This window comes from Lepidochelys kempii, chromosome 1 (assembly GCF_965140265.1).
Source record: "Lepidochelys kempii isolate rLepKem1 chromosome 1, rLepKem1.hap2, whole genome shotgun sequence".
Taxonomy (NCBI): Eukaryota; Metazoa; Chordata; order Testudines; family Cheloniidae; genus Lepidochelys; species Lepidochelys kempii.
Genome location: NC_133256.1, coordinates 272,725,955 through 272,751,686, shown reverse-complemented (window position 1 = coordinate 272,751,686; position 25,732 = coordinate 272,725,955). Strand labels below are relative to the sequence as shown.

Sequence of the window (25,732 nt, the reverse complement as noted above, 5' to 3'; positions counted from 1 at the left end):
AAGAAATATGCGCAGAGGCCAACTCCAGAACCAAATTAGTTTTAATAAATCAAATTAGTTTGTGACCTGAGATGATTCTGCTTTCTCTCTGTGATTTCAAATCACTCTAGAAACATTGAGTACTATTCCACTTTTTATAGATGTGGAAACTGAGGTATCACAGTATCACAGAATATCAGGGTTGGAAGGGACCTCAGGAGGTCATCTAGAGGTACAGACCAGTTACTTCCATAAGGTCATACAGCAACTCTGTGGGAAAGCTAGGAATAGAACACAGAAGTCTTGACTCCACGCAGTCCTCCATATTAAAAATGGTATTGTTAACAATAAAAATAAATACATAAAATAAATAATAAAATGTCCTGGTACTTGGATAGGCCTTGTTGAGAACAGTTTAGGAAATTGGCACTCCACAAAGAAGCACCACACAGCACATGCTAGTTCTTGAGAAATTCTTATATGAAATAGGATAGGACCCTCACAATACATTAAGTTGGAACCAGCAACATTTTCCAGTGACGGATATTTAGTTTCTGTTCTTTCTGAGAAGCCAGCCGCCACTGTTGTCAGTCCAGTCCTGTCCATTTGCCCAATGTCTCATTTCTATCTTTTCCCATAACCAGGGTTTCACTGAGTTTCATCCACCCTTCCATGCCTGGAAAGTCAGCAAGTAAAGAGGTGTTTACATTACTGCATGCAGAGTGTTGGGAACACTGGGGCATGGCCACTAGGTAACTCGAGGGGATGGAAGACCACGAGTATCGATGAAGCCCACTCGCACTAGGCCCCGGTGTCCTTGCCCCCCCCCCGCCTGGAGGCACACACAGCAGTTATGCTGAGAATCTGCAACAGTATGTTGCAGAGTCAGACTGCCTGAAACTAAGCAAGGCCAAACAGGGGAGATATGGAAGAACAATGCTGAATAAAGCAGCTTTATGTATAGTTTAACAAATGATACAGAGAATCAGGGAACTAGCTGGGAACTGGATTGGCTGGCTATATGGATACTTGGAGCAGCTTGCTATTGGATAAGTATGCTGGGAAAAAGGATGTATGAAAGCCTGTGTAACTTCCTGCTCTGTGGTACAGGATTTGAGATTCAAATCTCCCTGTACCTTTTTGAAGCTTCAAATAAACTTTTCTGCTTCTCCACCCCGTTGTGATTATTGGGTGCAGCACACCGGGTAACGAACCAACTCAAGCTGTTGTTCAGCCTCTCGGCACTGGGTGCCGGCAACAAGAGGATAATGAAAGCCACGGACAACACAGATGTAGAAAATGCAGCTGAGCTACTGCAACAGAGGCAGCTTACAACATTGAGGTTGCTTCTGAGCTGAACCAAGGCCGAGGCAGACTGTGAAGGTCTCCGACTGCAACACAAAAGCGGAAGGCTAGCGCCCGCCCCGCACAACAGAGGACTGTGGGGCTGCCACATCCACATAGCTACCCTCCAACCACCCCTAGGGCACGTGATTGTGGGGCTGTAACACCCACACAGCTACCCCCATCGTTCCCAGGGCAGGGGGTGTGGGGCTGTAACGCCCAGAGGGCCACCCGAGGCAATGACCCGTCCCTGTGCAGCGGGGAGGCTGTAACTCTCGCACAGAAAACATCCGCCGGGCCCCGGGGGGCGGGACGCTCCCACACACGCAGGGCGCCGCTGCAGGCCGCGAGGCCCTTTACCGGCTGCCGCCCCGCGGACTCCATTTCCCAGCGCGCGCGCCCTGCGGTCCGGGCCCTGCTGGCGGGAGGCGGCTGCGGCTCCGCTCTCGGTCCCGTTGCGCGTGAGGGGAGCCGGGGCCATGAGCCGCCTGGGCTCGGTGCAGCGGAAGGTGCCCTGCCTGTTTGTGACGCAGGTGAAAGAGGAGCCCTCGGCTAAGCGGGAGCGCCAGGTACCGGGAAGCGCCTGGGCCCGGCCCGGCCCAGCGATGCCGGAGGGAACGCACGGCGTCCTGGGCCGGGGCCGCGGGGACCTGCCGCCCATGGGGGGCGAGCTCAGGGGTCGTGCTGGAGCCACTGGCCATGGGGGAGGAAAGGAAGCTGCTCGGGCGTGGTGGTGGGTACCCGGGTGATGGTGGGAGTGGCTGGGGGGGCTCAGGGTGCTGGGGAAGAGGAGGGGGCATGGTGGGTACCCGGGTGATGGTGGGAGTGGCTGGAGAGGGGCTCAGGGTGCTGGGGAGGAGGGGATGCAGCGGTCTGGTTGGGGACAAGGGTATTTGAGACTTGCAGCCACATCCAGCTCTAACAGTGCCTGGTGCATCTTTGAGATTCTTGGTGGCTCCATGCATGTTTTCATTGTATAAAACAGCAATAGGGAACTGCCCACATACCAGGTTGCGGGTAAGCCAGGTGGAATAGTACTGATGGCTAAAACCTTATCGGAATGATGATTCCTTTTTCAGAAGTAATTGGGGTAATTTGCTCTTCTTTATCCCTGTTCAGCCCACTTTTCGGCGTCTTTCTGGGGAGGTCTTTGCTTGAGGCTTTGGTTGGTTGATATACCCCAGTGACTTCAGGGGTGGCCTGCTGGCATCACTCTTCCTTAACTCTGATGGAAATAATTGGTCACACAACACTTGTGATGGGTTCTCTTAGTCTCCTGTTAAAAGGATTTAGGAGTTTATAACGCAGCAAGCAAGTATTGTGAAATCCCTGCTCTTGCAGAATTCAGTCCTTCCTCTGTTTCAAGGAGTTATCTCCTGCAGACCCGAAAGATGGTGATGATATGGGTATTTGGTGTTTCACATTTTGTTTGTTTGAAGTTCTTGGGGCTAATGTTGTTTTGACTGTGGTTATGTTAGTGTGCTTTCTTCCTTAAATTAGTGTTTCTTACTGTTATAAGAAGCAGACAGAAGGTTAGGGTAAAGTAAGAACTTGTTACATGCATAACTATAAAAAATTAGTCAAGTATTATGTGGAAATACAAAAGATTAAGTATATGTGTACTGAAACAGAAAGGACAGAATCAAGTTCACACTTTTTTCTATCTTGCACCTTCTGTATTCATCTACACCAGTGTTTTGTGGGTGTACTAATCTGAGCAGGTAGCATTTCACACCCATAATGCACAGGTTAGATTGCTGTAGAAGGTGCAAAACAGGGAGATAATCAGGCTCTTTCTTCTTATGTATTTCAATAACAGTAGTACTTAGAGGCTTCAACCAACATTGGGGCACCGTCGTGCTAGGTGCTTTACCACACAGTGAAAGAGACAGCTCCTACGCCAAAGAGCTGACAGTCTAAAGAAGAGTAGGGGAAAGGATATTATTCTACAGGAGAATATTTTAAAAGTAATCTTTACCAGAAATGATTTTTCTTCATCTAAACCTATTTTGAGAAGTCTTACCAACACCATCTCTCAGAAAACAAGATCAACTTCACGATGTCCACTGGGTGTCTGTTCAGACTCCTTGGAACACTCACCTCTTTATTCTATAGAAAGATTTAGATGAAGACTGCAATCTTTATTATGTTGTTCAAAATGTGTTTGCTTTAACCAGCTTCCATCACTCTGGTATGTTTATTATTATCACCATCATTTAGTACTAGTAGGGCTTCCATCTCTAAACTGAAGCTTAGGAACAGTTAGTCCCTCAAATGATGCATGGAACTTTTGTTGCCATAGTAATGTCATAAAGGCATCTATTGAAATTCTGTAGCACTAGGCTGGAACTCTTCTGCATTACACACACTACTTCAAAGTGTGGGAGCAGGTTGTTCCTAAAGATAAACCCCGAATGGAAAGGAGGGAAGCAGCCTCATTAAATTATTCTTTATAAGACAACAGGTGTGAAAGTTTTATTCCTTTGCCTTGATGCATTTTCAGATTTGTAATATATTGTGAAATAGTTGCATTCTTAGGCAATATTAGAAACTAGGAATAAAAAAAAGATTCTGGGTTTGTGGATGTCAATTATAATATATTAGAGTCCATATAGGAAGTTATGGACTGAGGTTTAAATAATTGTTGTCTTTTCAGTCATTTAAAGTTTTGGCAACTGAAACCATAAATCGAAAGGCGTTAGATGCAGATATATACAATGCAATTCCAACTGAGAAGGTGGATGGAACCTGCTGTTACGTAACAACCTATAAAGGTAATACGGAAGATTTGTATGTAGACGTCTCATGTTGATTTGTACCCATAAGTTGTACATAATTTTCATTTTATTGCATTCCTGTATCTGGGAAATTCAGATTCATTAAAAAAATAATGGCTTTACTATAAAATATGCATTAACTGATAATGTAAGTTTACTGTAATTTTATAGAAGATACACCTATCTGTAAAATTGTTCTGGATTTTCGTATAGTTTGTGAAACTAAAGTCCAGGTGAAAATGATCCAGTTTAAATTAACCTGGTAGCCAAAGAAAACTATTCTACCTGGTTGGCATTTTGTCATTAGAATTTTTTTTTTCTCAGAAAGTCCGATAAACGGTATTTTATTTGCAGAGGTGTGAGGAAAAAGTGTGGTTCAATGAATACCTGATGAACCCTTGAAAATTCCTCCTGTTCTCTCTTTCTACTGAAAGTATATTTTGAATATGCATATATCCGTTTTGTGGTTTTTAAATATATATTTCAAGCAGTTTGTGCATCATATTAAGCAAGGTACTGTTCATAGTGCTCTTAGGTTTTCTGACAAGTGAGCAAATTAACCTCAATTTAAATATGTCCTCTTTTTATATGACTCTTTTTTTTTTTTTTTTTTTGAAGGCAGGAGGAAATAGAATATTTACTGCTGGATATTTTACTTCTCATGTTAAACTGTCCATTTCAATGGGAGAAATCCTGTCCTGCATGCTATTATCTAAACAAGCTGTTGTTTTCCTAATTCTGAAACCTGTAGGGCAGCCGTATCTTTGGGCCAGGTTGGATAGAAAACCCAACAAACTGTCTGAGAAAAGGTTTAAAAGATTCCTGTATTCAATGGAAGACTCAAAAGGTCAGTGAGGGTTTTTTTTCTCTTTTTTTTTTTTTTTTCTCTTGGTAATTGAAGCATTTCTTTAAAAGAGAGAGACCTTTGGTTAAACAAAACTAGTATTATGTTGAAATATTAGTGATCCGGCTCAAAACTTCTATATTTCATTTCAAATGCTATTATGACTTTACTTATCTCCGTGTACCATCGTTATAATTTTGGCTAATTGGTCACTTGTTCCTCACTCTGGGCTAGTATTAAATACTAAAACTTTTTCCTAGTGTATGTCTCCTTCATTGCTCCATGGTATTTCTTTTGCTAGAATGGAAATTCATGACTAGAACAGAAAATTTCTTATCAAAAATTTCCTTTCTGCTAGCTGCATCTCCCACAATTCTGGATGTCTAGTATCATAGAAGATTAGGATTGGAAGAGACCTCAGGAGGTCATCTTGTCCAGCTCCCTGCTTCAAGCAGGACCAGCACCAACTAAATCAAGCCCATCCACCTTTGTCAAGCCAGGCCTTAAAAACCTCTAAGGATGGAGATTTCACCACCTCCTAGGTAACCCATTCCAGTGCTTCACCACCCTCCTAGTGAAATAGTGTTTCCTAATATCCAACCTAGACCTCCCCCACTGCAACTTGAGACCATTGCTCCTTGTTCTGTCTGAGAACAGAACAGCCAATCTCCATCCTCTTTGGAACCCCCCTGCAGGTAGTTGAAGGCTGCTTTCAAATCCCCCCTCACTCTTCTGCAGACTAAACGAACCCAGTTCCCTCAGCCTCTCCTCGTAAGTCATGTGCCCCAGTCCCCTAATAATTTTTGTTGCTCTCCAATTGTGCACATCCTTTCTGTATGGGGAGCCCAAAGCTGGACGCAATACTCCAGATGTGGCCTCACCACTGCTGAATAGAGGGGAATAATCACTTCCCTTGATCTGCTAGCAATGCTCCTACTAATGCAGCCCAATATGCTAGTGGTCTTCTTGACAACAAGGGCACACTGCTGATTCATATCCAGCTTCTCATCCACTGTAATCCCCAGGTCTTTTTCTGCAGAACTGCTGCTTAGCCAGTCGGTCGCTAGCCTGCAGCGGTGCGTGGGATTCTTCCGTCCTAAGTGCAGGACTCTGTACTTGTCCTTGTTGACCCTCATCAGATTTCTTTTGGCCCAATCCTCTAATTTGTCTAGGTCGCTCTGGACCCTATCCCTATCATCCAGCATATCTACCTCTCTCCCTAGCTTAGTGTCATCTGTGAACTTGCTGAGGGTACAATCCATCTCATCATCCAGATCATTAATAAAATGTTGAACAAAACTGGTCCCAGGATCGACCCCTGGAGCACTCTGCTTGATACTGGCTGCTAACTAGACACAGAGCCGTTGATCTCTACCCGTTGAGCCCGACAAGATGGCCATCTTTCTGTCCACCTTATAGTCCATCCATCCATCCAATTCATACTTTTTTAATTTGCTGGCAAGAATACTGTGGGAGACTGTATCAAAAGCTTTGCTAAAGTCAAGATATATCATGTCCACTGCTTTCCCCATATCCACAGAACCAGTTACCTCATTATAGAAGGCAATCAGGTTGGTCAGGCATGACTTGCCCTTGATGAATCCATGTTGACTGTTCCTGATTACCTTCCTCTCCTCCAAGTGCTTCAAAATGGTTTCTTTGAGGACCTGCTCCGTGATTTTTCCAGGGACTGAGGTGAGGCTGACCGGTCTGTAGTTCCCTGGATTCTCTTTCTTCCCTTTTTTGAAGATGGGACTGCTGTCCTCCCTGGGTTCTCCTCCTTCCCTTATTGAAAGATGGGGCTGCTGTCCTCTCTTTGCAGCTCTCAGAGGCAGATCAGAGTTTTAGTTTTGCCGTCTGGCCACAGCCCTTCTGCTCCGGCTTGCTGCCAGATGAGTTATTCCCAAGATGAAAAATTTGCATAACATCATTATTAAAAAACATTCAGGGAATAATGGAATAGCTATGTACATTAGACCAAGGAATATGGTCATATGGTAAAGATTCCACTTAATATCTGACCTTTGACTCATGAACTATCCAGGGTGACTAGAATTTTGGGAGATGCTGCTAGCAAAAAAGAAATTATCAGTCAGAAGTTTTCCATTCTGCAGCCTAGCATCTCTCACAGTGCTGGACATCTGGAAAGTAGAAAGCAGTGAACATATGAAGGGAGGTTATGAAACAAAAGTTTGGTAGGAAAGAAGTACCCCACTTTTTGTGAGTCTGTATTTATTTCTGGGCCACCGGTTGCATCTTCTTCCTGCCAAAGGAGGCCTCTACATCATGGACCTTCTATTTTCTGCAATGCTAAATGAAGGGGTTGGCTGTAGACCAAGTGGCTGCTTTGCAGATTTCAGCAGTGGATGCAGTTGCTTGTTCCACCCAGGAGGTTGCTAATGATCTCATGAAGTGCGCCTTGATCTCTTCTGGGACAGGAGCCTCTGATGATTTGTAGGCTTCCACAATACATAGTCTAATCCATCTAGTGTTGGAGGACTTGGAGAGCTCTGAGTACTTGACATTTTGGGTAGAAAGACATGAATAGGGAGCCTGATATTTTTGTGGATTCTGTATGTTTGAGAGATTTTCAATGCTCTTTTGACATGTAAGATGTCGTGCCTTTTTTAGTTGGCTGCTGTTGTTTTGGACAGAGTGAAGGATGCCCATCCTCTTGTGTAGGCCTGAGACCTCATCAGTATCACTCTCCTCCATCCCTCCTCCACCAATATTAAACCAGCTTTAGGTGAAACTCAGGGAGTTCACCACTAAAATTGAAAAAAAGAATGTTCTGCTGCTGATAAAGCACCCACACCTCAGGAATGTTCCTAACAAGTGTTGTAGCCACCACCCTCGTAAAGTAGAGACACACAGGCGCTGGAAAATTAGGGAGGATACAGAAAGAGATTCAACAAATGATAAGATAAGCTCTAACCAGCATTTTTATGCTGACCATCTTCATAAACGGAGAAGGTCACAATTAAGTTACAAATTGTGCATGAAAGATAAAATGTAAAAAAAACTTGGGCAGAAAGGAGGACACATAGGTGCCAGTATGTAATTGGTAAATTTTTTTGTTATTTAGGGATGTGGTATAATGTGATAGGTTTAGTGCATTTGAAGGAGGTAGCTAGCTGTACCTATATAATATAAATGAAAAACGGTGCTCTTTGGGAACCATTTCTGGACTGCAGTTCAACATCAAGCTGCTGGAACTCTGACCTCTCTGCACAACAGTGACGTGCATAGGCATCACCAGAAACCCCCAGATGAGTGGATCCTGACTGGCGATCGGGTGAACTTTGTCTATATTGGGAGTGATGAGCATAAGAAGTTTGCTTGGTATATGTATTCTGTGTGTGTTGCTAATAAATAGATCAGGGATCAGCAACCTATGGCACGCAAGCTGATTTTCAGTGGCATTCTGCTGCCGGCCTGGGGTTCCATCTGCTGGCCTGCTGCTGGCCTAGGGTTCCATCCGCTGGCCCCGCTCAGCCCGCCGCTGGTCCAGGACACCAGCCACCAGTCCGGGACACCAGCCGCCGTCCTGGATGAATGGAACCTTTCTCTCCCCAAAGAAGATAATCTATTTGCAGACATTGGAAAACTCAGCAAGGAAAAGCAAGGGCAATGATCATACTAAACTGATAAGATCTGCATTTTAATTTAATTTTAAAATGAAGGTTCTTAAACATTTTAAAAACCTTATTTACATATAACAATAGTTTAGTTATATAATATAGACTTATAGAGAGACCTTCTAAAAACGTTAAAAATGTATTACTGGCACATGAAACCTTAAATTACAGTGAATAAATGAAGACTTGGCACACCACTTCTGAAAGGTTGCCAACCCCTGAAATAGATGTTTAGAGCACAGCTGTGTAAGGCTCTTTCACTGGGAAAAGATCTTGCAGATCCGTAGAGCCTTGATCCCCATGGGAAAGGGCAGGTACTTAAATTGGCCAGGTTTCTCCCTGAGCCCATAGGAAAGGGTAGGTGCCTTACACCCTGATCCTTTGGTAGGGAAAGTTGGGGTGCCTAAATTGACAGGGTCACATCTTGAGCCCTTGGAAGGATATAGGCGGGGTGCCCTATATTGTGCGAGTAACACTTGGGAAGTGTGGGAGGAACAGCTTACCTTCAAAGAAAGGATTCTGGTGTCCTGAGTATTGCCTTGGCTCCATGGAACGTGCAGTAAGGCTCCCGTATAGATAAGGGTGCCAGCACAGGCACTCCCCTGGCAGATGTAACTGCTATTAAGAAATAAGTCTTATGGATAAATAAAAGGCTAACGCTGAAATCAGAGGCTTGTCAGGGCGCACAGAAATAGCAGAAAGTCTCATTTTGGGAAGAGTGGCCTGGCTAATCAGACTGCTTGAAGGACTCTGGCCACCCGTGGATTGACTGCAGAGAGTGTGAGGATCCTGTGAATAACATGCAACTAAGAACAGAGAAAGTCTAGAATGATTGGAATTCCTGGATTTCTGAGATTTGCATTGTGTTCCTGGCATGAATTGTTGAATCCTGACCAGACAGAGGAGTACGCTTTAGTATTGAGACTCTGCTAGATGAAAGCAGTCAATGAGTGTGGAGGACAGACAGAAGTACTAGAATGTCTCATTCTCAATAACCAGGCTGTTAGCTGAAGCTGCTTGAGTACTTCAGTTTAGAGGTCCTGTGCTATTTGGGTCTTCAAGTGAGCTCCCCGGGCTTCTAGGCTGGAGTCAGTAGTAAGGACTAAAGGATCTGTAAGGCAGATGAGCATATCATTGGGGTTATTGCCATGGGCTGACCACCGCTGTAAGGAGTTGAATACATATGTTGGAATTTGTACTTGATATTTCATAGATTCATAGATATTTAGGCCAGAAGGGACCATTATGATCATCTAGTCTGACCTCCTGCACAATGCAGGCCACAGAATTTCACCCACCACTCCTAAAAAAGACCTCACACCTATGTCTGTGCTATTGAAGTCCTCAAATTGTAGTCTGAAGACCTCAAGGAGCAGAGAATCCTCCAGCAAGTGACCCGTGCCCCATGCTACAGAGGAAGGCGAAAAACCTCCAGGGCCTTCCAATCTGCCCTGGAGGAAAATTCCTTCCCGACCCCAAATATGGCGATCAGCTAAACCCTGAGCATATGGGCAAGATTCATCAGCCAGATACTACAGAAAATTCTTTCCCGGGTAACTTGGATCTTACCCCATCTAAAAACCCATCACAGGCCATTGGGCCTATTTACCATGAATATTTAATTACCAAAACCATGTTATCCCATCATACCATCTCCTCCATAAACTTATCGAGTTTAATCTTAAAGCAAGATAGATCTTTTGCCCCCACTACTTCCCTCGGAAGGCTATTCCAAAACTTCACTCCTCTGATGGTTAGAAACCTTCGTCTAATTTCTAATCTAAATTTCCTAGTGGCCAGTTTATATCCATTTGTTCTTGTGTCCACATTGGTACTGAGTTTAAATAATTCCTCTCCCTCTCTGGTATTTATCCCTCTGATATATTTATAGAGAGCAATCATATCTCCCCTCAACCTTCTTTTAGTTAGGCTAAACAAGCCAAGCTCCCTGAGTCTCCTTTCATAAGACAAGTTTTCCATTCCTCGGATCATCCTAGTAGCCCTTCTCTGTACCTGTTCCAGTTTGAATTCATCCTTCTTAAACATGGGAGACCAGAACTGCACACAGTATTCCAGGTGAGGTCTCACCAGTGCCTTATATAACGGTACTAAAACCTCCTTATCCCTACTGGAAATACCTCTCCTGATGCATCCCAAGACGACATTAGCTTTTTTCACAGCCATATCACATTGGCAGCTCATAGTCATCCTATGATCAACCAATACTCCAAGGTCCTTTTCCTCCTCCGTTACTTCTAGTTGATGCGTCCCTAGCTTATAACTAAAATTCTTGTTATTAATCCCTAAATGCATGACCTTACACTTCTCACTATTAAATTTCATCCTATTCCTATTACTCCAGTTTACAAGGTCATCCAGATCCTACTGTAGAGTATCCCTGTCCTTCTCTAAATTAGCAATACCTCCCAGCTTTGTATCATCTGCAAACTTTATTAGCACACTCCCACTTTTTGTGCCCAGGTCAGTAATAAAAAGATTAAATAAGATTGGTCCCAAAACTGATCCTTGAGGAACTCCACTGGTAACCTCCCTCCAACTTGACAGTTCACCTTTCAGTAGGACCCGTTGTAGTCTCCCCTTTAACCAATTCCCTATCCACCTTTCAATTTTCCTATTGATGCCCATCTTATCCAATTTAACTAATAATTCCCCATGTGGCACAGTATCAAACGCCTTACTAAAATCTAAGTAAATTAGATCCACTGCGTTTCCTTTATCTAAAAAATCTGTTACTCTCTCAAAGAAGGAGATCAGGTTGGTTTGGCACGATCTACCTTTTGTAAAACCATGTTGTATTTTGTCCCATTTACCATTGACTTCAATGTCCTTAACTACCTTCTCCTTCAAAATTTTTTCCAAGACCTTGCATACTACAGATGTCAAACTAACAGGCCTATAATTACTTGGATCACTTTTTTTCCCTTTCTTAAAAATAGGAACTATGTTAGCAATTCTCCAATCATACGGTACAACCCCTGAGTTTACAGATTCATTAAAAATTCTTGCTAATGGGCTTGCAATTTCTTGTGCCAATTCTTTTAATATTCTTGGATGAAGATTATCTGGGCCCCCCGATTTAGTCCCATTAAGCTGTTTGAGTTTCGCTTCTACCTCAGATATGGTGATGTCTACCTCCATATCCTCATTCCCATTTATCATGCTACCATTATCCCTAAGATCCTCTTTAGTCTTATTAAAGACTGAGGCAAAGTATTTGTTTAGATATTGGGCCATGCCTAGATTATCCTTGACCTCCACTCCATCCTCAGTTTTTAGCGGTCCCACTTCTTCTTTCATGTGTTCTGGGGAGTGGTCCCACACATTTAGTACAAAGGCTGAAGACTTCTGATGCATGATTGCACCTATGGAGTGTTCCTCATACACCGCACAAGGAGTCCTAGCAATTCAAGGCATAGAGCTATGTCTGCAGCACTGGAGTAAGAAAATAAATTCCTGGGTGGAACCAGAGCGCTTTTCTTGGTGTTTATGATGAAGCCATGCACCTGGAAGAGATCTGAAGAGGGTCTGAAACATAGCCCTTGTGTGCTGCTGACTGTGCTGGAACTCTGATCAGGATGTTGTCCAGGAAAGGGTACAGGTGAGTTCACTGTGACCTCACTGGCTGTGGCTATTATCATCAACATCATCTTTGTAAAAACCCTGGGGCTTGATGACCAGCTGAATAGGAGAGTTTGGTACTGATAATCTTTCCTGCCATAGGCAACCCTCAGACGTCTGCAGTGACACTGTCTGATGGGGATATGAAAATACGTATCTGCTAGATCTACTGAAGTAAAGAAGTCCCTCAAGACAGCGATGACATTGGTGGGCAGGGTCTCCTTCTGAAACTTCATTTTCTTCATCCACTTTTGATGTCAAGAACAGCTTAAATACCCCCTGTGCACTTCTGTGCAGTGAAGAAGACAGTAAAATCTGGAGAAACTTTATTCTGAGGGAACACACTCTCACGCTCATGTCCAGAAGATAAGATATTTCATTCTGGATCAGACTTTCTGGTCATTAGAGCTGGGTTGAATGGATGAAGGATGGATGGAGTGGAGTCCACAGCTTGTGGGAGTATCCCTAGCTTATTATTTCCCTCATCTACTTGTCTGTGGTTGATGAAAACCATTTCTTTACAAAATGAGAAATCCTCTCCCCTGGCTTCAGCTCTGGGTAAAGACACATGAGATCTTTGTCATAGAGTGGATTTCAGGGAGGCTGAGGTCACTCTGAACTGTTTCTCCCCCCTCCTCCCCCGTAGGAGCAGGATTTTATATTTGCACTATAAGAATTAATGTATGTCTTGATTTCATCCTGCTAGCCCTCCCCATTTGAATAGCAGAAAAGAACGATCTATAATGAAGGAAGGGCAGATTGACGACCCTGAGGGGAAGGCTGGCACCCCTAAAGACAATTGATTAAATCAAAACCACGACAGGATGACCCTCTCAAAGGTGTTTTGAAATGTTAACACCAATCAAGGAGTAACCGGTCAGAAACTGACACAGCAAAATCCATAGACTTCAACAGAGAAAAAAGACTATAAGAACAGGGTGCTTGGCCATGAGACTTTGGATTCATCTTGCCACACTCCAGGAGCATCGGATAGTGACCGACAGAGCCCTGCTCCCCTCTGCGACCAATCTGGCTGGATCACTAGATTGATCCAGACTCTGGACTGGTAACTGTAAACATCAACGGTAAGACTGCGTGCATGGTGTGTGTGTGTGTGTGTGATTGAAAAGCATATGCTAACTGTTGTATTTACAATAAACGCAAATACAACAGTTAGCATATGCTTTTCAGTCTCTCACACCATGCACACAGTCTTACCAGTTCATGTTTATCGTTACTAAGACTAAATCTTGTGGTCAAAAACAGTTTACATTGTGCTCAGGCCTTCAACATTCCTTTAATGTAATTAACATAGACACAATACAAAATCCTGTCTCTTATTAACTAAACTTTATAACAGGTCCTAATTGTAATGCATATGGGAAAACAGAATCTCATAGTCCCAGAGGGTCATTCCTTTCTGCTATTTAAATGGGGAGGGCTAGCAGGATGAAATCAAGACATACATTAATTCTCATAGTAAAAATATAAAATCCTGCTCCTACACTCCCTGGTCCCCAATTCCTCTGTTTCCTTTGGGGAATTTGTTGACTCTCTGTGAGGAAGAGGAGAGAAAGTTGCACCTCTTTCTGAATGCCAGTCTCTGTTCTTTTCTATGGGCACTTAGTGGGGAAGGGAGAGAATATTTGGATTTAGCCACATTGTCGGCAACCACTGTATCCAGCTTTTCTCAAAAAAGGAGGGAGACTGTAAACTTGGCTTCAGCATAAGACATGCTTACGGTTGGAGCCATAGGTGGCACCTGGCTACTAAGCTGGAAGTCACAGCTTGGGCTTGAGGACCTCATTGCATCCACTGAAGCATCAGTTACAAACACTGTTTCTAGGAAGAGTTCTTTTAAGCGGAGTAAAAGTCAAGGTTATCTCTGTCCTTTAAAGGCCTTGAGATCTTACAACCAGGAAAAAGATGCTCTTGCAAAGCAGATGGCCACCAGGGGCACTTGAAGAGTGGTGGAGGAAGCTTCAAAGTCCATTTTAAGGGTGGCCTTCATTTTTCTATCCGTGGGTTCCTTAGGCTTGAACTCCCCTTCTGAGGAAATAATCATATCCTTGGTGAGGGACGCTACACTGGCATCAACTTCTGGTGTATCAGTAATAGAGCCCTTGGGTTCTTGAATGTTGTAGAGTCTGAGGTCGATGTTGTGAATATGCTTTCCTTTATCAGGCTTGTTCTGTTCATCCGTAATCACTTCCTCGAAGGGAGGAGCGAAAGGGTATTGCAGCCATATATGAGGATTTTGCGGGGAGAAATTTACTCTGAAGCTTACTCACAGGAGCATGCTTAGGTTTCAGAGTCAGAAAGCTCATCTTCCTCAGTGGGGGAGGAAGAGGAATCAGAGGACTCATAACTTCTGGATTTTTTTTTTATTGCTTTTTCTTTCCCTTTTTTGCTTTTTTAGGTTTTTTTTTTTTTTTTAAAGCCTTTTGAATGCGCTTTGGGAGTGCAGAAACTCTGCTGTGGCTTTGGTGAGGTCTTTTGTGGCTTGCCTTCCTTAAGACTTGAAGACCCTCTCGAAAGATCTGTCTCACAATCCTTCCCACTCAGTCCCATTGTTCCTCGGAGAAGGAACTCATTGTCAGCGGATATGTCTATACTGCAGTTAGACATCCGTGGCTGGCCCCTGGGACTTAACCCATGAGTCGAGTGGTCAGGGTCCACCTTGCTTTTGGACCCTCTCGCTGTTCTGCACTGAGGTTCCTTGCCTGTTTTTTCCTCGCTGGAGTCATGGTTGCCTTGGTCGGTAGGGACCCCACCTCCCTATCCAGCTTGTAGCACCAGGACCTAACAGAGTTAGAGATGGAAGGCTGAGTGCAAGTGGGGCACAAGTCACTGCCTGTTTCTCAGGAGGCTGCCTCAGATATAGAGCACTAATTGGAGGAACAAGCAGGGAGACAATGCAGTGGTGGTTCAGGGAGAGTTTTACTCCCAAAGGGTTAACTGACTCAGGGAGGGGGAGGAATTCTGAGCAAAGAAGTTAAAATAGAGGTAGAAAGGGCAGGAGCAAAAGAACCTGCTACTGTCTGCTGCTGCAGTGGCAGAGAATCTGGCAGCAAGCAGGAACAGAGGTGTTCTGGCCAGACTGTTCAGCGCTAAAAGGCTGCTCTCCCTCCGTGAGCTGCAGAGAGGAGAGCAGCCCCAGAAGTCCAGGATTGTGGGAATGGAATGGAAATTCTTTGCCTAAATATCTTAGTAGACCAAATTAGTTAAAAAAACAAAAATTGAACAAAAAACAACAACAAAAGATTAGACCTCATGCTGGTACTCTTCCTATGTCAGATTATTTGAATGTTTACTTTTGAAAGAAGGTAAGATAATAGAATTAGCTAAAATTTTGTCACAAAATAAATATTTAACATTTTTATTTTTAGAATTTATTTGGAATATTGAAGAAGACTTCAGACCTGTCCCAGAATGCTGGATTCCAGCAAAGGAAATCCAGCAATCGAGTGGAAACCCTTTGCCCGATGAAAACGGACACATTCCAGGTATATACCATACAGTCTGTCTTAAAGAAAAGGGGATTTTTCTCTGCTTCATTAGGCCCAGAGTTAAATACCCACAGAACAGGACTCAGTGGCACCAGACCCTGCCAAAACAACAGATGCAAAACCTGAAGACGCATCTCCACTGCTACAATGATCAACACCACCCACACCACACCTTTCAAGATTCATTGATCCTACACATGCCTATCCCAAGATATGGTGTACCTCATCCAGAGCACTAACTGCTTGAATAACGATTGTGTGGGTGAAACCAATCCCTTCATGCTCTAATGATCTCACACCTGCGGATTAACCCTTTTCACGAAGTGATCACTCTATATCTGATCTTATCCATCCCTCATCCTCAAAGGAAACCTGCACAACACTTTCAAAAGACAAGCCTGGGAGCTTAAATTCATTACTCTGCTAGACACTAAAAATGTGGACTGAACAGAGATGCTGGATTTATGGCTTATTAGAACACTAACCCCCTCTCTTTGTCCTGTGACCGCAGAGGTGTTAACGGGCCACTCTGCCTTGAATGATCCCTTACAGTTTGTGCAAACTGCTTATGCTAAACAATCTGTTCCACCTTGAATTTTGCTGTGACACTGGGAGTACCTTTCCCAGACCTGAAAAAAGCTCTGAGTGGCTCAAAAGCTTGTCTCTCTCACCAACAGAAGTTGGTCCAATAAAAGATATTACCTCACTGACCTTGCCTTTCCAATATCCTGGGACCGATATGGCTACAACTACACTGCATAGCACCATACTCAGAAAGTTCCTTTCTAACATGTCATTTACTCACTGTTCAGTCGTGCTTTGTTCTGCTGTCATAGAAACATTTTTTTCCTGTGGCATTTGGCCACACTGATTTGCAAAGCTTTGAGCCAAAAGACACAGTTGTTCCTGTTAAATTCCTTTGACACATTTCTTTGAGGTACAATGTAACTTTGTCCTTGGGATAAGTTTATTTTCCTTGTAAAAATATAATTAGGTATGTAGCTCTTCATATTAGTAGAATGCTATAGTTTATAGCTACTTTCTAATGCATGTACAGCTTTTAATGTGCCTTGACAAGAAGTAAAATGGCATGTTTTCTCATAGGTTGGGTGCCAGTGGAGAAAAATAGCAAACAATATCGCTGGCACTCATCTGTTGTTAATTATGAGGCAGAAATAGCCCTTATATTGAAGTGCCATGCTGATGATCCTGGACGTTTGGAAATCAGTTCCGTGCCATTATCAGACCTTTTGGAACAAACCCTGGAGCTTATTGGAACTAATATTAATGCAAATCCATATGGTAAGCATAGCATGTGTTGTTGTTTAACACTCATTAATACCTTAAATATTTTAATGTGTTCTGAGTGTGAAAGGTATGGCATTTTTTACTTGCAAAATAAGAGATTGGAATTACTTCACTAAGCTCCATGAATTAAAAGCAACTTGTATGTTGCCAACATGGCTTATTAACATATTATAACCCAGTGGTTCTCAAACTTTTGTACTGGTGACCCCTTTTACACAGCAAGCTTCTGAGTGCGACCCTCCCGCCTTTATAAATTAGAAACACTTTTAAAAAATATTTAATCCTATTATAAATGCTGGAGGTGAAGCAGTGTTTGGGGTGGAGGCTGACAGCTCATGACCCCTCTATGTAATAACCTCGTGATCCCCTGAGGGGTCCCCGGTATAACTCTCTTTAAAAAAGAAAATGAGGGGATAGCTACAGTAGTGCCCAAAGGGTGGAGTTTAGAGATATTTTTAGATACTTCAGTGATTGGCAGTTTCCACATAATGCATACAGTCTTTTTAACTATCTCATTCTCCCCTTCCAACCTGCTGCATGTAATTCCAAAGGGTATGTCTTCACTACCCACCGGATCGGAGGGCTGCGATCGATCCAGTGGGGATCGATTTACCGTGTCTAGTCTAGATGCGATAAATCGACCCCTGAGTGCTCTCTTGTACTCTAGCACTGCGAGAGGCGCAGGCAGAGTCAACAGGGGAGTGCCAGCAGTCGACTCACTGCGGTGAAGACACCACAGTCAGTTGATTTAAGTATGTCGACTTCAGCTATGTTGTTCATATAGCTGAAGTTGCGTAACTGAGATCGATCCCCCCGCCTAGTGTAGATCAGGGCTAAGATACTTTTCTTCTCCTCCATGCAAGACTACAGCTATGTCTTCACTGCAATCAATAGCTGCATTTTTACAGGTTAGCTAAGTTGAGACAGTACTGTAGTGTGTTACCTCTGCGTAGCTAAGTCTCTGTGCCTTCCACCTGGGTTGACCTTAATTAGTTATATTCAGGTAAAAACTACCCGGGCTATGTGTTCACTATGACTTTACATCAAGATAGCTATCATAATGCAAAACCACATTTTTTTTTTTTCTTTTAGTGAAGACATAACCTTGAACTAGCAGGGACAATGTTTGCTCCACTTTCCAAAGCCAGTCAGTGATGTGCTGCTAACTTTTAATAAGAGGCATCCACAAAAAAAATTTCCCTTTGGGTTGAGACAAACTGCTGCTGCAGTGAAGTTGGATGAATGACTGGGGCATATGCATTTGTTTTCCATTTAAACGGACCTCTTTTCTCAGAACCAAAGAGTGGTGCAACACCACTTGGGAAACAAATATTAAATTGCACTTCATTGGAAATACTTAGAACAAAATAGATCGCCTCCGATTTATGATTATGTGCTGAAGGGCTTTGGGGGGAGAAGCTGGTGCTCTTCTTTGAAGACTTTTTTTTTTTTAAACACCTGCTATTTGGTGCAATTTTTTATGTTCCAAAAGCAAAACTTTATTCTTCAGTAGCATTTTTATGAGCTCCTAATATTACTTATGTATGCCAAGGAGGACTTCATATTATAAAATATCTTGGAAATATTTTTGATCTCAGCTACAACAGGGTTATGACATTCTTTTAATAAAATCAATATTTTAAAACATCACTGTGTGATAGTTTACTGACAGGCAAAAAGAAAAGGCCCATGCACAGTGGAACTTACTTCCTTTTGATCCTTCAAATCGTTCTTGAATCTTTTATAACGCAGTTTAAAAATGAGCAGGTTAAATAGGCTTTGGAGTGTTACATGTGCTTACTTGTAACAGTTTATTCCCAGAATAACAGCTTTTGTCTTCGCATGGCAGGAAGAGTATGCTATAGTTCTACTACACCATCCCTATTATCATTTCAGTAACGACACATGAAGTTTGTTATATTCCTGGGGGAATTCAGCACCAAAGAATTAAACATTCTGCGCACAATATTTTGAAGTTCTGCAAAATTCTGCATATTTTATTTGTCAAAATAACAATATAATCCCGCTAGTCTCAATTATTTTGGTAATTTATTTCAAAATACCTGCCAGTAATTATGTCTGTAACCATACAGACAACAAAAAAGATTCAGCAAATGTTTTTTTGACAGATTCCTGGCTAAGCATATTAATACAGAACTTTGAATAATAATTCATTTAAACTAGAATACAGAAACACATTTCTCATACTCCTCAGAAGCAGTGGAAAGGCTTGTGGGATTTAGGGGTAATGGAACAGCTGAGGGAGAGAGGAGGAGTCTTTCCTGGGTGTCTGGCTGGTGAGTCTTGCCCACATGCTCAGGGTTTAACTGATCGCCATATTTGGGGTTGGGAAGGAATTCTCCTCCAGGGCAGATTGGCAGAGGCCCTGGGGGGTTTTCGCCTTCCTCTGCAGCGTGGGGCACAGGTCACTTGCTGGAGGATTCTCTGCACCTTGAAGTCTTTAAACCACCATTTGAGGACTTCAGCAGCTCAGACATAGGTTAGGGGGTTGTTAGAAGAGTGGGTGGGTGAGATTCTGTGGCCTGCATTGTGCAGGAGGTCAGAATAGACTATCATAATAGTCCCTTCTGACCTTAAAGTCTATGATTCAAGTGAACCTGGAGAGTCGTTGGGTGTGGGTGGGAGAAATATGGAACAGGGTTGTTTTTCTGAGGGGAGGAATGTTGGGGAGCCTCCCCCATGCAGACCCCGGCTGACCCTAATCTCTCCCATTCAGTCAGGCAAATATGCCCATCCCAGTGTTCCCTGCACCTCTCCCATTCAGCCAGGCATATCTGCACATGTCCCCATGTGGCCCTGTAGCCCCCCCTGCTCCTATTGAGCCCCTGGCTCAATGCTATCACCCCCCTAGTTCCTGTGACATCCCCCCCCCCCAGCAGCCCTGTGTGCCCCACTCTATCCATCCCCCACCATGTTCTGTGGCCCTGCAGGCAGGATGCTGTGAGAAAGGCAGCCTCTGACCCCTCCCTGCTCCAGCTTGTGAGCTAGCTGCCCTCTCTTCTGGTACCATAGCATTCCCTGGTGGATGAAAGGTGTAATTGAAACATTCTGCAGGAGATGTGCATATTCTGTCAGGGCGGGTAGGAGTGGGGAATCTGTGGGGGACATGAATTCTGCATGTGTGCAGTGGTGCAGAATTCTCCCAGGAGTATTGTGTCAAGTAGTCTTAACTTGTGGCTCTTTGGAGCATATTGAAGCAGAAATCTCGTAGCTTGCAAGAGACACTTCGTATGTTCTAATTAAATTTAGTATTCATTTGGTAACTGTAGATCTTAAATATATAAAGCTTATTGTTTGCCTATCTCACCACAATAGTATATTAATGGTAAATCACAGTTTAAGAACTAGATGCGAAATTGAGTTTTTTTCTGTGGTAAGCATGTCAAGGTGGTGTTCCTTTGGATTCTAATAAGATAGTAGTGCTGTCATGGGACCTATTTGGAGTCATGGCAAAAATCAAAGATATCTATCTACACACGAGTTTTCTTAAAAAACAAAAAACCTCTGTTTTTTTAGATGCAGCTTGCCATGCAAACTGGAGAGGTGATTATTTAATTTCCTAGAAACTGTATTTTTTAAACTGAGATATGGCCTATATATACTTCTATACTTCTGTTGGCTTACATTTGTAATGTCATAATATTGCATGGGGCAAGAAGTTACAGTGGAATCAGAAGATTGTGAAGACTTGTTATGTCTCCCTAATATGAAAATAAAAATTAATATCCCACTTCACCCAGGACAGGAAATCTACTTCTGTTGCTGAAAAGCAGGGATGAAATCCTGTCTCTGTAGAAGTCAATGGAAAAATTTCCATTTATTTCAGCTGCGTCTGGATTTCACCCAATGTGTTTTATAGGCCAGCCCTGTGTATCTGACAGAAATCTTCTGTGACAGCATTCTTAATGTGGCTGTAATTAATAAAAATAAGGGAAATTTTGACTTGAGTGACTACATGATTTAACAGGTTAATTTTTTTTTTTTATATAAAGGATTAGGAAGTAAGAAGCACCCTCTCCATCTTCTTGTACCACATGGAGCATTTGAAATAAAGAATCCACCTATGCTGAAGCACAGTGATATATTATCTTGGTTTGAAAGCTGCACAGAGGGTAAAATTGAAGGAATTGTATGGCACTGTAATGATGGACATTTAATCAAGGTAACCATTTAGAATGTCATGAGTGAATCTGCACTCCTCAAAACATAAAACAAAAAAAACCCACACTTGTGCAGAAGAAACACTTCAAGGACAAAACTACTAGTGTAAAAGGCACAAGGGATTAAAATACAATATGCACTGCTGCTTCTAATTGGGTGAGAATCAGTTTAGCTACTTTGTGAGATCATGTTTCAAATTAGCACTTGACAGCTTTGATCAGCTCCTCACAAGCCCAGTTTGTGATAATTTTCAACATAAACTGTGAGTTAGACACTAGTCATCTATCTTTGTTCCCAGTACAGCTTCTTACCCAGTTTCTTTCCAGGGGCAGGAGGGCTCCAGCACTCCACATACCACTTCTCGTTGTAGCCAGAACACACAGCTCTCTTGCCCAGGAGCTGTACCTTTTTGTAACCGCTGTGTGATGTAGTTTGTCAAACTGTATTGGACTCCTTACAATACTTACGGTATTTATTAACTGTTATAAAGACAGATTAACCTCCAAACTGCTCTAGTCATTTATGCTGATGAAGGTAAATCCACCTGCCATTATCCTATACATTGCTTTCCATTGTACTTTTCAGTAAAGGTTCCACCCCCCTTCAATGTCTCTAAGGTGGATGCCAATAAGAGCACACAAATGTCTTAGCATAATAGCAAATATTCAGTAATAGTGTATAAAACTCCTGCCTCCACCCTAAATAAATTATGCCAGTAGTTTGAACAGTTAATTGAAAACAGACAAAATAAAGGATGACCACGGTATTATCTTGTCCTGTGGCGGTAGCACCTACCAATTAAGGCTTGGTTTTTTTTTAAAAAAAAATCTCTCTCAAAAAACAACCCCAACAACCCTAAATTAATTTGCTTTTTATTTGTGTGTGGCCCATAATTGATTTTTTTCTGTGGGTCAGTGGCTTGAAGCCATGCACACCTGTATTGGAATGGACATATGCAAGTACTCAAAGAAGAACAGTTCCTTATAAAACAAGGGATCACTTTATAATAATCAAAATGAGCTGGCATTGTTTCTGTAAGAATGGTCTTCAAACTGTGGTTTGTGGAGGACTACGTAGCGATGTAGTCTGCTTCTTTTCACATTCACCTGCTAAATCACATTAAAATGACTGCTAAAAAAATACAACACTGTCCTAGTTTTCATCACAGCAGTTGCAATTGTAGCTACCTATTTTTTTTTTTTTGAGATCCCCCTCCCCCTACTTTTCTTCACTTGGTCTGAATTCCTGCTGCTATCTAAAACACGTTGTTTAACTTCAGCTGTAGGAAAGTTAGTAGTTTTTGAAGTGGTATATGGCAAACTTCCAGAAGCAATTTGACATAAGTTTCACACACCGTGTACAATAACTATGAGCTTTCTAAGTGATGTGACATCAGTGACCAAAGCAGCTAGCTGTTGAGATACTAGTGATGGATATTTGTCATAAGTGGTCAAATGTATGAGGATGTTTACACTGATCTCCTGTTTCTCTCTTCTTAGCTCCATCGACATCATCTTGGTATATGCTGGCCAATTCCAGAGACGTATCTGAATTCTCAACCAGTTGTCATTGCTGTTAATGGGACCAAATATGACTGTGACTTTGAACCAAAATGTTTGTTTAACCATTTTTCAAAGCTGGATGGGCAAAGGTTCAGTAGACTCAAAGATATAAAGTTTGATGTTTAAAGAGAAAAAAGAATCTTGTCACATATGTACGATTGTACCTCCTTCTGCTTTGCCTACAATACAAGTGGATATTTTTGCAAATAATTGTGGCATAGGTAGCTCTGTAGCTACAATGCACATGATTAGGATAAATATTATCAATAATATGAAGCAAAAGAGCAGTAAAGGCAAATCCAAAATGGATCTCCCTCTCTTAGATTTCAGCACATTTGCTGTTTTGGTTTTGAAAGACCCTGAAATGTTGAAGCTGTTAGGGCTAAGAGGAGGACAGTGTTTTTAATGGTAGCTGCTTCCAGGGGCTTGTATAGCGAAGCAGATAGTGATGGTTTTAAAAACAAACAGAAAAGTCAGCTAACTTTTAGAGTTTCTGAATTTTTACAGCCTGCAGTTTTATTCTGAAGTCAGACTGCAACTCAAACATTCTCAGGTTTAGGCTCCAGACTTAGGGCCCAATGCTTTCTATGATATCAGTGAAGTAACACAGATTTAAATCAGTAACTGAGACCATAATCAGGCCCTACGTTTTAAAAAAATGTTTAAAATAGTGACAATTTTTTTTATTTAGACATTCCACACTATTTGTATACCCCCCCGCCATGCTGCAGTAGGGTACTAGGACTTGAAAACCAAGTAGTGAAATTGTTTACATTATCCAGTCTCTTGGGACACTGTTTTTTTTGTTAATAAATTAGCATAAATAGTAAAATGTAAACTCGTTTTAATTATTTTGAAAAAATAGTCCATAACCGTTTAGAAAATAACTTTATCAAGAGCAGCATGTAAAGTAATGTTTCAAATACTTAACTTAGAAAAATAGACAATACAAATTGTGTATTCTCACAATTTGGTTCTATTTACATCTGTGCTCTGCATGTACCAAACATCCACCAACACTAGATCTATACAAATATTGACAGTTTTCAAATAAATTAAATTAGCTTTACATTTAAGTACAAAAAAAGTTCATTGCCTTGCTGAAGTATTACAATTCTTTCTGTTATGCAGCAGGTCTGGCTTTGAAGTCAAGGGCTTCCTCACCCCAGGATTTTGCTCAAATCCTTTGATCTCCCCTGCTGTCATTTCTGAACTAAAGCATAAAATATGCAAAACAAGTGGGGAGGTGGTAAGACAAGTTTTCACATTGATTTCTAGATCTATTGGATCTGAAGCACTAATGACAAGATTTTAGTAACTTTTTTGAAAAGTCTGCTGCTTCTCTCTCTCTGGTGTCAAACTATTGTAACTTCAATGAAGCTGGTCCTAATTCACAATGGTGAGAAATTAGAATCAGGCTTGCATATAAGTGGTATTACATATAACAGCCTACTGACTCAATTTAGGTGTTAGTTCTTAAAATACTTAACATGGATTTAATCACTAGACACATTGGCTGAAATATCCACTTTAACACCAAACTGTTCAGAAAGCTTCTTTAATTTCTCCTCCAAGATAATATTTTTTTTCACTTCTTCATTGTAGTTGTATTTCAGATCCTCAATTTCTTCAAAAAAGGAAGGGTCAAAGTTATCCAGTTCTCTTTTCAGTTGTTTGATTTCTTCCTAATAAAAGAATTGAATATTACCAACTTACTACAATTCAAGATTCTACATTCTGTTTTTGTGTCAAGGTGTATATAAAAGGACTAAATGACAACATTAATTGTGTGCCTTTTCCTTCATGGGAAATTTTAAAAACTCGCTTTGATTTGTGCACTCTGAATGTAAAGGTACAGGTTATCATTTATATACCTTAGTACCTAATTGCACCTGCAAGTCAGGTGCTTTGGTAGATGAAAAAGGAAGCGAGGTTAAAAAGTTTAGTACTTAACATATGTCAAAACAAATGTTTACAGTGAGACTGGAGTGCTTTGTTAAATTAATCACACAGTCAGTACAGCATAATTACATACTGTCATAAGAGGAAAGAGATTCTGGGGAAACACAGTGCTGTGATTCTAAACAACATATTCTTCTGACCCTAGCTTTAGGGCCTGAGTCTCAAGGTCCCAGTACATTCTGTTCTGGATTTCTCCTTAATAGTTTAAAGAGAGCAGAACTTCCCTTCCTCCCTTTTTTATTTGATTCTCTTGATGGCCCCATCAAAGTTGTGAACTAAACATGCAGATGTAAGAAGATTCTGGTTGCAGTTTGAGTCATTTTGTGAAAGTGGATGGGGCAAAGGAGTGGCAGTTACTGGCTACTGAAACATTTGGGGAGTGTGTGGGAGAGGCGGGGTGCAACAAGCTGGTAGAGTGGTTCAGTATTTTTAACAATGCCAATTTCCATCTGTCGTGCACTACATGCCTGAATCCATAAAGTAGGGTTGTACTACCAACTTGTTTTTGGAGAGTTTGTACTTTAAAAGTCATAAGTCTGGCCGTTATATAAGACCTCAACTCATGGGTGGATGTAATCTTGTTTCCTAGCTACCCATTAGTTCATAAGGTAAGTGAACAATATCACCGTGGTGGTATCCATACACTACTCACTGTAAGTTGCTGTTTTTCCAGATCTGAGGCTTGCAGCTGTGTCTGGAGATCTACTATATCTACCATTAACTTGTCAATTCTGCCTTTCTCTAAAAAAAATAATCATATGTTATGAAAAGCACAAACTAGATTACTAAATTCAAGATACTGCAAATCAATTAAAATGTTTAACCTATTCATAACTATTATATTTAATAAGCAATACATAGTGGAGAACATTAAACCCAGTTACCCAATCTTGCAATGTCAAAAAGTCATCCCCAACACTATTCTGGTAGCTCCATCTACTTCACAACATAAGCTCTCAATGAAAAATATTAAGTGGCTAGTCTTTGT

The 25,732-nt window shown here is 41.9% G+C and overlaps 3 protein-coding genes across 13 annotated transcripts in view; 1 reads left to right on the top strand and 2 right to left on the bottom strand.

Annotated features, from left to right (window-relative positions):
- The window catches only part of C1H12orf50 (chromosome 1 C12orf50 homolog), a 28,823-nt gene extending 26,787 nt beyond the window's left edge, over nucleotides 1-2,036 (bottom strand). For 3 of the 4 annotated variants that reach the window (XM_073327602.1, XM_073327603.1, XM_073327599.1), the window contains exon 1: nucleotides 1,684-2,036. The gene's annotated coding sequence lies outside the window, so the exon portion shown is untranslated. Of the gene's footprint in view, nucleotides 1-1,312 lie in introns of all 4 variants that reach the window. The other variant, XM_073327600.1, reaches the window with a different exon arrangement.
- On the top strand, nucleotides 1,183-23,614 carry RLIG1 (RNA 5'-phosphate and 3'-OH ligase 1). 2 transcript variants are annotated; one of them, XM_073327605.1, is made up of 7 exons: nucleotides 1,183-1,856; nucleotides 3,980-4,097; nucleotides 4,852-4,947; nucleotides 15,611-15,727; nucleotides 16,835-17,032; nucleotides 21,052-21,221; nucleotides 22,720-23,614. In XM_073327605.1, the coding sequence occupies exons 1-7, from the start codon at nucleotides 1,803-1,805 to the stop codon at nucleotides 22,906-22,908; spliced, it is 942 nt and encodes a 313-aa protein (XP_073183706.1). In that variant the 5' UTR covers nucleotides 1,183-1,802; the 3' UTR covers nucleotides 22,909-23,614. The 2 variants fall into 2 exon arrangements, with proteins under 2 accessions (XP_073183706.1, XP_073183705.1); XM_073327604.1 differs by having other exon boundaries at nucleotides 1,183-1,892.
- CEP290 (centrosomal protein 290) overlaps nucleotides 23,610-25,732 on the bottom strand; it is a 122,585-nt gene continuing 120,462 nt past the window's right edge. For 6 of the 7 annotated variants that reach the window (XM_073327590.1, XM_073327592.1, XM_073327593.1 and 3 more), the window contains 2 exons: nucleotides 25,397-25,485; nucleotides 23,610-24,467 (listed from right to left, as the gene is read on the bottom strand). In XM_073327590.1, coding sequence (XP_073183691.1) covers nucleotides 24,279-24,467; nucleotides 25,397-25,485 — 278 coding nt within the window. In that variant the 3' untranslated portion in view covers nucleotides 23,610-24,278. The remainder of the gene's footprint in view (nucleotides 24,468-25,396; nucleotides 25,486-25,732) is intronic. The other variant, XR_012156724.1, reaches the window with a different exon arrangement.

Bases quoted from the DNA above. Each gene is read 5' to 3' on its own strand.
- RLIG1 (XM_073327604.1), top strand. From the start codon at position 1,803: ATGAGCCGCCTGGGCTCGGTGCAGCGGAAGGTGCCCTGCCTGTTTGTG. The intron at 4,098-4,851 runs GTAATACGGAAG...TGAAACCTGTAG, and splicing joins TTACGTAACAACCTATAAAG to GGCAGCCGTATCTTTGGGCC. The intron at 21,222-22,719 runs GTAACCATTTAG...CTCTCTTCTTAG, and splicing joins ATGATGGACATTTAATCAAG to CTCCATCGACATCATCTTGG.